Genomic DNA, 14,942 nt, shown 5'->3' with positions numbered 1-14,942 from the left:
TGTTGGGCAAAACAGGAAGGAGAAGAAGAGTTATGTCAATCACATAAGTCTGCTGGCAATAAAGGATACGTAAAAAGGAAGAGGAGAATGGGTGAGGGATTGAAAGAGTGAAAGACTGACTGAGATTAACTGAGAGTGATCAAAACAGAGAGAGCTCTCCAGATTGAGGTTATGCAAGGATAGTCAAAGAAAAGGGATCAGAAAGTTACAACATGTAAGCCTATCCAATATATTTAGATGGACACACACACACATCAGTTCTCTGTGAACTGATGAAGGCCGTGTGTATCAAAGAAACAAGGGGTTGTGGGTAACTAGAGCGAAACACCATCTCTCTCGTTTTTCCACACCTCTTCTATCCTTCTCCACACTCATATTAATCTCTGTTCCTCTGTGAGGCGCAGATCAAAGTCCCTGACTGTGTGTGTGTATGTGTGTGTGTGCGCGCGCGCGTCTGCCAGAGTGAGCACTTTGTGAATATGTTTAAGTAAGTGTGTGAGTGTGTGTGTTCTCCTCTCTCCCCATGCTCCTGTTCTCATCTTGTTCAATTTTCTTCTTCACCCTTTTCTTCCCATGTCCACTTCTCCTCTTCCATCTTGTTAGACTCATCCGCTGTTTTGTTCTTCTTCAAGTCTTATTTTCTTTTTACCTGCAATCTTTTCGAACACATCTGTGGAGGTATGAGCTTCTCATCTCTCCATTCTCTATATACCCTTGTTTACCACAACTAGTCTTTGTTCTTCCTTCCATCTTCCTACTTCATTTTTGGGCTGGACTCCTACATCATCTCCTCTCTCAAGTCACTGGCAATGAAACAAACTGTCTTTTCTGCAACACTCTGGTTTTCATATCTCCTTCTTTCACTTCCCGTCTTTCATGCCTGACTTTCAGCCTAAGTCTGCATTGTTGGAGAGTGTTTGTGTACACATGTGTTTTAGGAGAAAATGTGCCTCCCTATGAAGACAACAGATCCTACTGTGAATCCTGTCCAACCTTTCTGGTTTGTTCATGGGAGAGGTTTTCTTTCTGAACATAATAAAGTTATGAGAATATGAGAATGCAGCAGTCACAGACTTTCAGTAGAAGTGGCAGACAGCAAGAGAACTTTTTTGTGTGTTTCTAAGCTTGAGATAACTAAACAAGTACTCATGTTTTTCAAATGTAGAAAAATCTTCAAAAAAAGAATTCAAATTAGAGTTAGAACTTTATTATCCAATAGGTGCAGAAATATCTATTACTTCACACTATTAACAAGCTTCATAAAAGTCAGATTCAATCAAAGCATTGCAGAAGAAGACCAAGCTGCCAGACATGGCATCATAAGTGTGCTAGGAACCTAAAATAATGTTGTAAACAAGATGGACATTACTTTTCATTTATGGTTGATTCATGTATTGGTGTTAGGATGTCTCCGATTCGCTCAACACAATATGACGTTTTTTCACTTTATGTTGGACGTTTTAGTCACATGCTGCATGTAAGTCAAGATATATTTACCAAGTCAGTTTCCACTGTAAGTTGATGCGCTTAGTTTGTATTGATGAACAGAATTCACAACTTTAGCTGACCATAAACACATACTTTCAAATGAATGATTTTCTTTTTATTTGCATGAAGCCAAATCACTAGAAACACTTCTAATTTTGAATGTATGAAACTTTGTATTGCTTACACATGTGTACATTCCAGTGCATGTGTATCTTGAAATGCATTGCAAAATTTTCTGTATGTCAGCAGCTGTTATGTGTGTTTTCAGGGTTTAGAGTTTAAGTGATGTGAGCGTGTCTGCGTGTGAATGAGAGAGTACTGATGATGTGTTACCTTTGCTTTTGTAGTACAGTGTGTAGCTGAGGTTCCCATTTGGTCTAGGTGGTGCAGTCCAGCGGGCTCGGAGTGATCTAGAGCTCTGATTGGTCAGTTCCAGCAGTATAGGGCCGTCTGGGGCCATCTCTAATGTACGCAGCTCCACCTAATTTATGAAAAAACAACAACATGCATAATTATGACCATGAGAAAACAAAAAGAAACCCAAGAACTATATAATATTTACATTAAAAATATATGAATTTTTTACAATAATTCTCTTTATCCACAACCTCATCCATCCAACTGGAGAAGATATCATTCCAAACTATACAATGACAAATAACAAAATCTCCTCGTGATTGATAAAGGTCATAATGATGGTGTATTTCAATGAGTAGATCAATAAAATAATTGGAACTGTTGTGAGTTATATCTTCTGCCTTTAGTTAGATCACCTTTTTGTCTTTTCCTTCCTTCCTTTCTTTTTTGCCATATTCCTCTTCTCTCTTCTCCAATCACATTCTTACACCCTTCTGCCCTTCACATCCTCACTGTTCACCTCATCTCTCATTTCCCACTGACCATTTACTCTATCCTCATCATTTCACTCTTTTATCCCTAAACTCACTCTTTCCCCGAATCCTTTCTTCTACTTTCCCCATCCACCTTGTCATCTCCTCCTCTTCATTCCTTCATCTCGTTCCTACCCCTCCCCTCCCGCCCTTCTCTCCTCCTGTTCTGCTGTGTCAGCAGTTCTCCTGCTGTGTGACAAAACATGGCGTCTGTATTGGAAAAATGCCCCAAAATATGGCCTCTCGTCTGAGGCATCGTTGGGAGTGGAGTGGCATTTCCTACCAAATGTCACTGTTGCCACGCCGACCCTCGTTATTGAGCTGAGAGGATCGATCACCTTTATGACACCCGGTGACACACAGACGCACACACATGCTAAACCCACATTCACTTTGTGAATGTCTCAGTAGGTACCATGTTCATATCTGTGTTTTTGTTTGTTCTTTAGCAACAGCAAAAATCTGCATGATAAAAAATGTGAGTGTTGCAGTTTACGCAGTAGTTTAACATTACAAAGGTAAACAAAACTACACTACAATATATAGTCTTAGAGAGCAAGCCAATCTTCAGAGATGTCACAAAGAATAATGCACATTGATGTATTCACTAATTCATGTCTTAGTTTTTTTTGTCTTAATTTACTAGAAAAAAATCCACTAACCATTGGCCCCTTTCCACAGCCCTGTGCTGTACAGGCCTGCAGTCTGAGCACATGTCGGCTCCACGGTGAGAGTCCCTCCACCACAAAGAACCTCTGAGAGGAACTCGAGTTTAAAATGAGAACTCCATCCAGCCAGAGACCATAGCTGATTATAATACCTGGAAAAGATCATTTCTGGTTATGACATATACTGTAGGAAGTTAAAATAAGAAATAACAACACACTGATTTTATGCAACAGCAAGTCTGTGTTTGTAGCTGGGCCACTGATGACTGGAGCGTTTGTGAGTCACTGTATAAAAAAAGTAAAGATTCCAAATAGACATGATTATTTCTATGTAGCAGACAATACTCTCTCCTCACAAACATTACCCATGGGTTTCATTCATCGACTGCCTGTTCAAATAAACATGAATGTGAAGTGGTGTGACTACATATCTCTGAATCTTTATCTGAGTGTTTTACTATTTTTACATCATTTGCAGGATAAGTCTTTTTTAGATTGAAACAGTTTTTTTTTCACCCTTGAAGATGATCAACCAGAAATAATACGACTGTGTTGAGGCTTCACTATGTTGAGATGCAGTCTGGGTCATTGGATTACAATGCAAATGAAAACTGACTTAGGGGTTCCAGACCTGCCAGTCAATGTGTTCTAATGTGATCCAATGATGAAAAACAGAACTGTGAAATTACAAATGTAACCATCAGCTCTATCAGGATAAAGGCCCTCTAAAGGACAGAAGTACTAAAGGGAACATGCACTAACACACGTGGGTAATAATAGGTGTGTATACACAGACACCACTGTCCACATGGACAATAACCACATGAGCACGGAGACAGGTACACACACTTAGATGGGAACTCACACAGGTCCAATCCAACACACACACACACACATACACGGGCACAATTACATTACATTACATCCATCTAATAAAAAAATGAAACAGTACGGTGCCAAATGTGCTTTTCCTTAATAAAAATGCATACAGGGGGCTCAAAAGATCAGTGCTAAGAACTAAGAGTCTATTCTGCTTTAATCATGTGTGGGTTTTATTATTGCTCAATACAGATATACACACCTATCAGGGAAATGAAGACACAAAAACCCCACGGACGCCAACTACATCCAGGAAGCTCTTAATGTGGCCAATCACATGTGTGTGAGAGAGTGTGTGTGTATATGTGTGCACACTCTCTGTGTGCTTGTGTGTGTGAATAAGCCCATATCAGTATAGGTTGTAATAAAGACAGGTTGGGAAATGAAGCAGTGAATGCATAACAGGCTTATTTCCCCTCTTTGTCTGCGTGTTGCCCCGACCTAATCCCCGAGAGGATTATCCCCCACAAATCCCTGCGGAATTGGGGAGAAAGGGGGAGAGACACAGAATCTCACTCCTCTGGAACCCATCACCATCATCATCGTCATTGTTGCCGTCCATTTATGAAAAAAGAGAGAAAAGGCACTGAGCTCCTCTCCCCTTTTAAGCAAAAATTAAAGCTTTTTAAGCATGAGATAATCGGGTAATCATGATTAAGTGTCTCCTTGTTATAAATTTCTGTCATCAGATGAGAAAAGCTTTAAGTAATTTATCCAGGCTAATATGCACACACATCGCAGGGTTTATGGTGCGAAATGCACTCATGTGGCATTAAGCGTAAAACACACACGATTCACATTACACTCACACATACATTATGGAATTACACATACTTTAACGAGCATGGCAGCAACATTTGATAATATGTGGCAGTGTGTTGTATGTTAGAGACTTTGAAATCCTCACAACACTCAATTCATTTTGTTTGGTTTGATGTTCATTTGTTAATATAGTCCTTTGTAATTAAGTTAATGCTATATTAATATAAAAACCTAAATTTTCACATCCCTATATGCTAAATAATGCTCCCTGAAACTATTGATTTTAGTTTTCAAGAGGTATTTAACAATGTACCATTTTACTACGGACAGAAAGACATACTATTGCATTAAGTATGTATTGACCTTTTTAATAGTTTTATCAAAGACAGTGTAGTGACAACAAGAAATAGAGAGTAGAGTGCAATATGCCCCTGACAGGACTTGAACCGGGGATCCTGCTGCCCATGGTTCATGTTTTACCCGTAACATGTGTGTGCCTTAAGTTTCACTGCGCATTGAAGGTATTTCCTGCAAGCTTTTTTCATGGTTTTTGGTTCAAACATTTGGATAAAAATTCTAATACACTTACGTAATTGCATAATGCAAAGTGTTGAATGCACTTATTTCCAAAAGTTGCAATACAAATTTAAATGTAAAACTATATATATGATTGAGCGAGGCAGGCCCAGAGAAGCTGCTCTCATTGTTTTTTGTGAACTGTGTGCAATATTTTGAGATGTAAACACAAGAACTTACTATACAGGTTTAAATTAATACATTTTCATTCCCAAACTGTTTCCTGGATTCAAGAAATTCTTCCGATTACTACTTTACTGTCTTCTCCCTAAAGCCCACAAAAGCTAAATACAAATAAATAGTCAAGCAAATAGTCAGATTTCAAACAAATATATGCTCAAACATATATTTTTGTCAACCTCTGTTCAGTGGATATTAATTGGCTGCGAGTAAATAGGATGAAGGTAGGAGGATTGGAGGACACGAAGAGAGAAAGGTGCTCACAGTGAGTCCGTGTGCCTTCAGCCTGCAGTACTCCATTCAGTCAAAAGGGAGCACTTTTCATCCACTTAAAGGAGCAAGCTGAAGCACTGCCCTCTCAGTCTGGCTCTCCGTTAGTCTCTGTCTCAAACTGTATGATCTCTCCCTTGTCTTTGTCTCTTTCTCCTCTCTCTCTTAGTCCTTTATGACCTCTGCTTTTGGTTTCTCTTCCTGTTTCACTTTACTCTTAACTGTTTCTCTCTATGATTTGCAGCCTCGATCTCCATGCTTTGCTGCTGTCAGTACAAAGTGAAATGTTCTCCTGTTTTACTGGATTCCTCGATGCCAGTCTTTAAATCCCTTTAAGAGTTGGTTAAGGTAATGATTGACTTCATGTATTCAAAATCAAAACTAAAAACCGATCTCACAAACTGTTTACAATAGTGATATCTTCAAAGTGCCTAAAAAAAAAAAAGGTTGTACTGAACAGGTATGTGTTTGCATGTATTTAAAACAAATGTAACTTTATCTTTAATTTCACTCCTGATAATTGATCATGTGTAATTTGTATTTTTTAGCAATGCATTTGGCTGTATGTGCCGGCTGTGTTTTCCTTCTCACCATTCGGAGTGTCAGGAGGTGTCCAGCTGATGTTGATAGTATTTGGGGACAAATGGGCGACCAGCGGAGCAGGAACACTTTCTGGGGTGCTTTCTTCAGTCTGAGCTCGGCTGGGAGGGCTAAGGGTACACCCACCTCCTGTGCATGCCTTAGAAAACACATCCAACACACAATTAATATATATGGACGACTGTATAATTCAAATCAAAAAGTTGAAAGAGAAGAGCACCTACTGCATATGTGATGGTGTAAGCTGTTCCTGGGGTAAGATTGCGGAGCGTGTGGTCTTCAAAAAGGTCTGAGCTGTTATAGGCCAGCACAGGTTCTGCACTGTCACGTGACAGGAAGATGGAATAAAACTCTAAAACACCGTTGACCTGAGAGGGACGGGACCACCTGCAGAGGGATAAAGGAACCAGCAGAAATGAAAGGAACAATTATATTTACTCCACTTAACGACTTCAGAATTCCGGGGCCTGATGATTACATTTAGAGGGATATTTATTCTAAGACACCTTTGCTGCATTTCAAAGAGAACCGTTTGACTTTAATCCACTATATTATCAAAGAGAAATTATGTCAAGTTAATCTCATTATCCAAAATAAGTTACAACAAACTGAGGACACCAAAACTATAAACTCAACAAAACAGCACATTTTTCTGTTCAGCCGCAAACGGCTAATGCTGCTTTGTTGTGGAGAAATTATTTAAAACACGTAAAAATCTCAAGTCAAGAATTATGAGTGTCCCATATAGCTATAAGTTGATGTTTAATTGTGATTTATATCACTGTAGTACAAATACCAGACCTTTTGACATGAACTCTACATGTTTAACACACCATCACATACAATAACCACTTGTCGTCCTTGGATACACAAATTCTGAAATTATGTTAATTGGAAGTTTTGCTAATTTTTTACCATTTTTTTAGTTGATGTATTTATAAGTTAAAAAGGATGACATGTAATCACTCAGTCCTTTTTTCCTATGACTGCACCTGATTTCTCTGCTTGTGTTGCATGAGTGTGAATGTGTGCATGTGTTAAGATCTAAGGTTTCTCACACACAGTTTCCTTTGTGAGATAGGGGTGTCTTCTTTTCTATATTAAGAACAGGAAGGTCATCCCCAACAGAGAGGGAGAGGGAGGATGGAGAACAAGAGGCATTATTTATAAATAGAAACACGAAGACTACCCATTACAAAATGTGAACTATGATGCAATGTCTACCTAATCCAAGATGTGCTTATTGGACTATAAGAATAAAAGTAAGATCTTTATTTCTGATTCATTAATTCAATTGCCATAGTACTTTTTTCATGTATCATAATAAAGGAGCTGCTGTACTTTAACAGCAGGTGATCAACATCTTATCACAAGACTTTTATTGTTGCATGTTTTTTGTCTCTGATCTATTTTGCATAACAAAACTTTTCAAAATAAAGTTCTGTAATTATATTATTACAATAAGTGGGCAATAATATACTTTTTTTCTCTTCCTTAATGTATCTGATAATTTCTTTCTCCAACTAAAAATCAAATCAGACAGTTTATCAATCTGAACAAAAGGAACACTCATTCATGAGTTATAAATAGTTTTGCAATTCTCATAAATCCCTGAGAGTAAGTTGGCGCTCCCGGCGTGGTTTAAGAGGGGGGCCATTTTAATAAGTGATGGATTCCTTTCTTGGTCCCAATCATTAAAAGCCAGTTTTTGAATGAATGATGAGTGTGTGTTAGCACACAATTAGCCACGGTGGCTAATCTATCACGTTTATTATAAGATTGATATGCTGTCGATTGGCCGTGTGATGTATGTCCACCTTTGAGAAACTAAATCAAAGAGGAGTTGCAATAATCTGCATAATAATTCATTGTGGTAAGGATTTCTCAAAACCGGGTTTTCAAAGTGTATTTTGAAATAATTGGTAAAAAGACGTGTTAAATTGAAAACCATGCACTTATGATGCATGAAGCTCAAATTACACAGCAAACTGTGTAAAGTGTCCACCTAACTCCTGCAACTCTTTCCTTTCTCTCATGCTTACGTCTAAATTGCACTCTATAGAAAAAAAATTACTTAAAGCACTTTAAGATACTAAAAACTTCTGTGAGTATGAATGCGTTTTGAGAGGTGGTGTTAGGTGAGGTCAGGAAATAAGTCCTACAAACTCTGTATCTCTCTCTCCCTCTCTCTCTCTCTCTCTCTATCCATCTATCTATCTATATTTAACTTTTTAAAAACATTTACATTTCCTTGTATCTCTCTTTAAAACAAGCAAAAAAAGATTTCCCTTTCTCAATGTCCACTCCCTCTGTTTTCATATTCTCTGTTGTTCTCTTCCTCTCACTCTCTCAGCTTTTCCCACAGACACAATAGAGAGGTATTGACCAATGATGATCTCCTAACCTCTGTCTATTACCAATGTGCTAACAAGGCAATACGCATCCTTCCCACACCTGGTGAATATATTGCTGGAACATATTTTGAAGGCTCATGGTATGATACCTATCCATACTCAAACAGCAGTCAAAATGGATATGTATTTCACACGGCAAATTCTCTTAAACGCAGTGACCTGTTTGCAGATAATAGATCACCTTTAAATAAAGCCTGTTAACTTTATTGGGCATTAAAGGCCTCATACAGGACAGAAATGGTTAAATATCTGTCAATATGTTTTTATATTTGATTGAAAGGAATTCTACATTAAAAGGCACTAGTAACCTGATATGTATCAACCTTTAATAATACTAATACTTATGGTACTAATACTACTATTAAAAAAAGAATACTCTATTATTATTATACATTTATTTATAGAGCACTTTTCAAAACCAATGCCACAAAGTGCTTTACAAAGGCAGCCAAGTCATTTCTGCTTTACCACGTATCGTGGAAAATAAATAATACAACTTCTTCTAATAATATCACCAGTAATAGTCGTTTTTCTAACCTAGCTTTACTCCCCCATCCTGGATTGTCTTTCTGTATTCTTTTTCCAGTGTAAAAAGAATACAGAATAACTGATTTCTCCCCTTTAAAAAGTATTTGATTTAGGATAAATACTGAAGTCTGTAAATAAGAAGGCCTGTATACGTTTTGTAAATCAGACCTGGAGTATTAACATTCTCCTAAAAATTCTCAACACATTTAAGAGATGGGAAAAAAACAGGAATGAAAGACTCGTACAGTTCAGTCAGACTGCTATACCTGTATGTAGGTGTGCACAGCTCAAAGCATAAACAGGATCATCACATCTTAATCACACACTTATTATTTCACTCTAAAACACTGGGCTTTCATATCCCTCCCTAAACCATCCTCTTTCTCTGTCCATTGTTTTTAGCGTATGTGGATATGCCTGTGACTGTGATTGTGTGTGCTCGTGTAAGAGTGGCACTGTGCCCTCCTGCGGTGTGTCCCACTGTAAGTGACCGTCAGGACACTAATGGCTTTCACGCAGATTGACTCACTCACACACACTCCAAGCCAGGGACATTTGCACATAAACATGATGGAGAAAGTGCAGAGATCTATCTTCCCCCGTCTCTTCACTCCAGAGGTGAAAGGTCAAGTGCAGAAGAATATTGTGAATGGTAAACATAACTGCAGAAGGTCACTGCCTCTGTCTCCGTGTCGACCACTGACTTGGACCTACTCATAAACTGTATGTACAAACATTTGCCTACTGTTTTCCTGTGAAACTTACTCACCTCTCTCTCTTTCTCTCCCTCTCTCGCTCACATACACACAAAAACACATACTCTTCTAGAAAAATCAAATATCTTTAGTGAACTTTCTTTACATATACAGCGCCATTAGATGCATCACACAGCTTTATTATTTTCCTGACATTTTTTCTACCTATTATTTAACTGCATTTAAGTCTTGATGTACTTACATATGCACAGCACCAGTATACATAAATGTGTGTGCGCGTGTGTGTGTGTGTGTGTGTGTGTGTGTGTGTGTGTGTGTGTGTGTGTGTGTGTGAGTGAGTGTGTTTGAGTGTGCAAACGTACTCCACCAGAATAGTTCGTGAGTCAAGCAGGGTGAGGGTTGGTGCTTGTAGAGGCCCAGGAGGAAGCTGAGAGGTCAGCAAAGTAGCTTGTGAACTGTTGGTGCAGCCCACTAAGGTGCAAGTACTCAGTGCAAACACATGGGCAGAATACACACCAAGACCTGTAAAAAAAAAACACACACACACACACACAAACACCTATGTAAAAAAAATTATAGATCTATATGTGTATGTCTATTTCTCAAATGTGTACTACAAAACCTTGGACTTCATTATATGTACAGTATAAATTGCTCTAACATTGTGTTGTTGTGAGGGGATTTGACCCTCATTTATCTCTTAAACACATAATTATTTCTGTTTTTTTAACAGAAATAAATCACCATTCTCTTTTTAGCTCTTGTTGTTTCTCTTTTAATGTCTATCTGTGCCTCAAAACTTTCCTCCATCTGTTTTACTGTTGCAATCTCTCTGTTACATGATCTATTCTCGCCCATACTGTATAATTACTGCATCCCTAATCCCTCCAATCACTGTGCACATCAGACACTCAGCATTATTAACCCAGCATGGATAATATGTGCTCTCATGCAATCATTAACTTACAAAGACACACACTTACAGTGTTGGGCACTGTGGTGTTTTGCTAACCATGTGAGTGAGTGTGAGTGTTTAAAGAAGTCCAATATAATGTATTCTGCTCATATAAATACCATATAGGAATGACTCTCCTGTGTACACTTGTGTAGGCCGTATGTGTGAACATTTACCATTGGGAGTGCGTGTGTATGTGCATTTCTGTGTGTGTTGTGTGTGCGTGTCTTAGTGTATGTATCTGTTTGCGTCCTGGTGCAGCACTCTAGTCTCAGTGGTCTGACATGTGTTTAGTACCTTCTTTAAGTCTTCTTTAGTGAGAGCTTTCAAAGCAAACTGTGTGCATGCATGTTCACTTATGTTTAGATTTCTTTGTTTCTCCGCTGCCTCATTTTCATTTATGTGTGAGTGTGTGTTTAGCGCTCTTTTCAAAGTGTTATTCCCTGGGTAAGGGCTGAGATGCTCCTTCCTCTTTCAAATGCTAATCCCCCACTCCATTTTGCTTTTCTTCACTCTTCCCCTTCTCTTTGCACAAGGCCCCATCCCTCCAGTCATTCTGCAAAACACACACACATAAAAGTACACACACACACACACGTTCTCCCCTCTTTACCAGTGATGTTGTGTTGTTTGTCTTTTCCCCTGTAGACCATTTGGTTGTCGTGATAGAGGAGGTACTCTGTAATGCCTCCATTGGGCCTGTCATTGAAACAAAACAGTTAAATGAGGGTAATAATATTGTCATATTGAACATATACTATTTTGATGTTCAACACTGTTGTGTTATATGACAACAATTCATTCCAGATGAAAACATGTTAATGCTTAAAAGGCAATTACAAGATGCAGATACAGATTAAGAACATTTTTCTTTTCATTGCTTGAATTCAAATCAGAGAAGTCACAATGCTATATGTTTTAAAATATTTTACATCTTAATAGGTTATGTATGTACTTAATCATTTACACATAAGCTAAATTCAAAGTGGTTTGGAGGTGAGAAAGATGATGGCTAAGTGTGAGTGTGTTGGTATAACCTTGCTGGAGGTTCCCAGGTAAGATAAAGAGCTGACGGGGATGAGACTGCGGTTGGAGGATAGACAGCGTCTGGAGCTGAAATTTAAAAATAAATATTTGTTTTTTACGAAGTCTGATCAAATATGTAGGGGTTTATATGAGCAAATGGAAGCAAGTGATAAATTATTCTTTTTTAATTAATTCAACTTGCAGTACAGTTTGAAACATGTAAGAGTCAATATCTTATAGTTATGCAAATCAAACACATTTGAAAAATAGCTTAAAACAACATTAAATGCATAAACCTTAAGCTTATCACAGACACCTGACTTGAAATATTTTTTGCACATTGTGAAATCTCATCTAAAATCTCATTCACAACACTGCAAGAAAAACAGAGTTTAAGTTTTCTCTGTTACTTGATCTACTGAAAAGTATTTAAAAAAAATTCCTCTCTCTTACAGGACAGTGAGTGAAAATGTGACCATGTGAGGTTCTTTGTATGAAAAATAGACTGAGGACAAAAAGTAATAAATAAGTTCTGTCTCCTGTCTTCCTAACACAGTTCAGTGTCTTAACTGTGTGCTCAGTGAGAATCAATACAGTAATCTGTTTTTTTCTTTTACTTCAGATTGATTTTTGCCGTCTCTGCAGTGACCCCTGCCGTCACATTATCTTCCCAACAAGGCCAGTTAGTATGACACAGATTAATGTAGTGACTAACATATGAAGAAAAATCTTTTTCCCCTCTTCCACTTCCTTTTTTATTCTTAAGCTTCCCACGCTGACCTTCCAAATTACAACAATATTCCTCTGTTCTTTTTCTTTCACTCAGCTGCAATTTAACTCTTTTTTCTTGTCTTGTATTTTATGTTTACAGGTTTGTTGATTCATATGTGTATTCATATTTGTGCTTTACACACTTACCTTCCTCTGGGGTTGTGAGGCTTGATCTCAAATTGCCAGTGTTTTCATAAAGACTCTCAGTGCAGCCAAACGGGCTACAGGCACTAACAGTGATAACATATCGAGTGGATGGAGTGAGACCTGGCAGCACACCTGGAGATGAGGAGAGTGTGAACTTGTCAGAGAGTGGCAGACAGAAAAAAACAGACAGAGAGAATTTTATTCCAAGGGAGACTGTAAGTTTGGGCTTTACTTCACTGAGTTGGTAACTCAGAATGCTGAAGATTTTTGCAACATGCATTTGTGTATATGTATATTGATTTGAAAGATCTAAAACACTCCTTTGTGACAACTCTGCCTTTCTGGCTGAATGTCTTTTTCTGTCCCCTTTATAAAGTATGTAAACTCCTTTTGTTTCTAAAGTTTGTATCCCTATTCTTCATTGATGCAATTTAGATGCTATACTTGTTTCCATCAGCTGCTGTTGCTAAGCAAACTTCCTGCGTTTGGCAACAACGATAGTCTACTCTAATTGTAAATTTTCACTTGTCTCGCTGTGATGTTTTTTTGTCCTAGACGTCTGTGCCCTCTACGGTTCTTTCAGTATTTTTCTAAGTCACTCTTTCACGTCCCCGCTCTTTTCTCCCACCCCTCCAACTTCTCTCACCCTGGGTGCCCAGTTACCCTGTCTCTCCGTCTCTCTCTCTCTCTCTCCCCGTTACCCATTCTTTTAATTCAATTAGGGGCCAGGGCCCCACTCCGATGCCATTACACCCTCATTTGCTTTCTGTGTTTTTTAGCCGTTGGTGTAATTCTGCAGTCAGGTGTTGAGGCCATCATAAATTAACAAGAAGCCTTATCATGGTGGACTTAATGTCTGGCAAAGAGAGAGGGAGGGAATGGGGGGACGGAAGAGAGACTCTGAGAGAGATGGAGAGCTCATCTTCATATTTGCCTGGAGACATGGAGAGTGGACGAGAGGAGGGACGAATAGCAGCCGCGGATGCAGACATCATCATCATCATCATAAAAGATGAAGTGAGGGAAGATCGAAAAAGTAGCAACAGAAAGAGAGAGAGAGAAGAAGGAGCGATGCCAGGGTATGACATCATTGGGGTAGTCCTGAGTGTCTTGTTCCAAATGGAGACAGTCTCCTAAAGCTGGGGACTTGCCAAGGAGACATTAACAGGCTTGCCTGGGACAGTATGTGTGTGTATATATGTTTGTATGTGAGACAGAAGGGAAAAGGCAGTGTGATTGTTGACCTTAACATATCTCACAAAAGGTGGAAGTAAACCAGCCAAAAGCACCTACATAGGATAACTAGACATTAAATAAGGTTTTTCAAAAATGATCCACATTTATCAAAGTTTTTGCTGTTTTTGTTAGTTACAGCAAGTTTGTGTATGTAAGAAACAAACAGTTTGTTCCTCACATATTACTGCTGCCCCCTGTGCGGTTACATAGCATACATTATTCCACTATTAAACATGTTCTTAGAGTTAAACGTTCAAAGGTATGTGTGGTTTTTTTACCTGTGAAGTTTCCATTAGCCAGATATGTGGCTGTGATGGGTTGTACCTCTGGTTGGTCTCTATTATAGGCCTTTAACTCATATCGGTCAATCAACCCTCTGGTGTCACCTGTGGGAGGCAACCAGCTCACCTGGGCACTGAAGCCGTTCAAGCTCTTCACAGTGGAAGGAGGTGGTACAAACCCAGGTACTAAACAGAGGGCGAGAGAGGGAGAAGAAAAGTGAGGAGAAGAGAAGAAAATAAATGTAACCGCAACAAAGCCAAAAAGGAGAAAGAAATGTCACAACAAATGCAATGTATGTCAAATAAAAAGAACAAAAAATGAAAATATGTAAGAAAGAAGCAAAACAAGTGGTCGAGAGCACATGAGGTTAAAGAAAAAGCTTCCCCCATCTCTCTGTTTTAATAGGCTCAGTAAATCATACCTTACCATTAGCATAAATAGTATTTATGAGTGTAGTAACTTTTTCAGCACTGATTTAATACAGCCAGCCATTCATTCTGAGCTATATTTCACAGCAATCAGCCTCCCTCCTTCTCTTTAGCACTCCCCTTCTT

The 14,942-nt window shown here is 38.6% G+C and overlaps 1 protein-coding gene across 1 annotated transcript in view; it reads right to left on the bottom strand.

Moving 5' to 3' along the window:
* ush2a (Usher syndrome 2A (autosomal recessive, mild)) overlaps nucleotides 1-14,942 on the bottom strand; it is a 193,260-nt gene that overhangs the window by 97,140 nt on the left and 81,178 nt on the right. Inside the window, exons 38-46 of the mRNA XM_061041049.1 lie at nucleotides 14,385-14,573; nucleotides 12,871-13,002; nucleotides 11,964-12,039; nucleotides 11,540-11,625; nucleotides 10,334-10,493; nucleotides 6,538-6,700; nucleotides 6,305-6,452; nucleotides 3,041-3,198; nucleotides 1,822-1,969 (exon numbers count right to left, since the gene is read on the bottom strand). Coding sequence (XP_060897032.1) covers nucleotides 1,822-1,969; nucleotides 3,041-3,198; nucleotides 6,305-6,452; nucleotides 6,538-6,700; nucleotides 10,334-10,493; nucleotides 11,540-11,625; nucleotides 11,964-12,039; nucleotides 12,871-13,002; nucleotides 14,385-14,573 — 1,260 coding nt within the window. The remainder of the gene's footprint in view (nucleotides 1-1,821; nucleotides 1,970-3,040; nucleotides 3,199-6,304; nucleotides 6,453-6,537; nucleotides 6,701-10,333; nucleotides 10,494-11,539; nucleotides 11,626-11,963; nucleotides 12,040-12,870; nucleotides 13,003-14,384; nucleotides 14,574-14,942) is intronic.

Source organism: Labrus mixtus, chromosome 1 (assembly GCF_963584025.1).
Source record: "Labrus mixtus chromosome 1, fLabMix1.1, whole genome shotgun sequence".
NCBI lineage: Eukaryota > Metazoa > Chordata > Actinopteri > Labriformes > Labridae > Labrus > Labrus mixtus.
The sequence above is the reverse complement of the archived record's forward strand: the minus strand, read 5'-3'. Positions and strand labels throughout refer to the sequence as shown.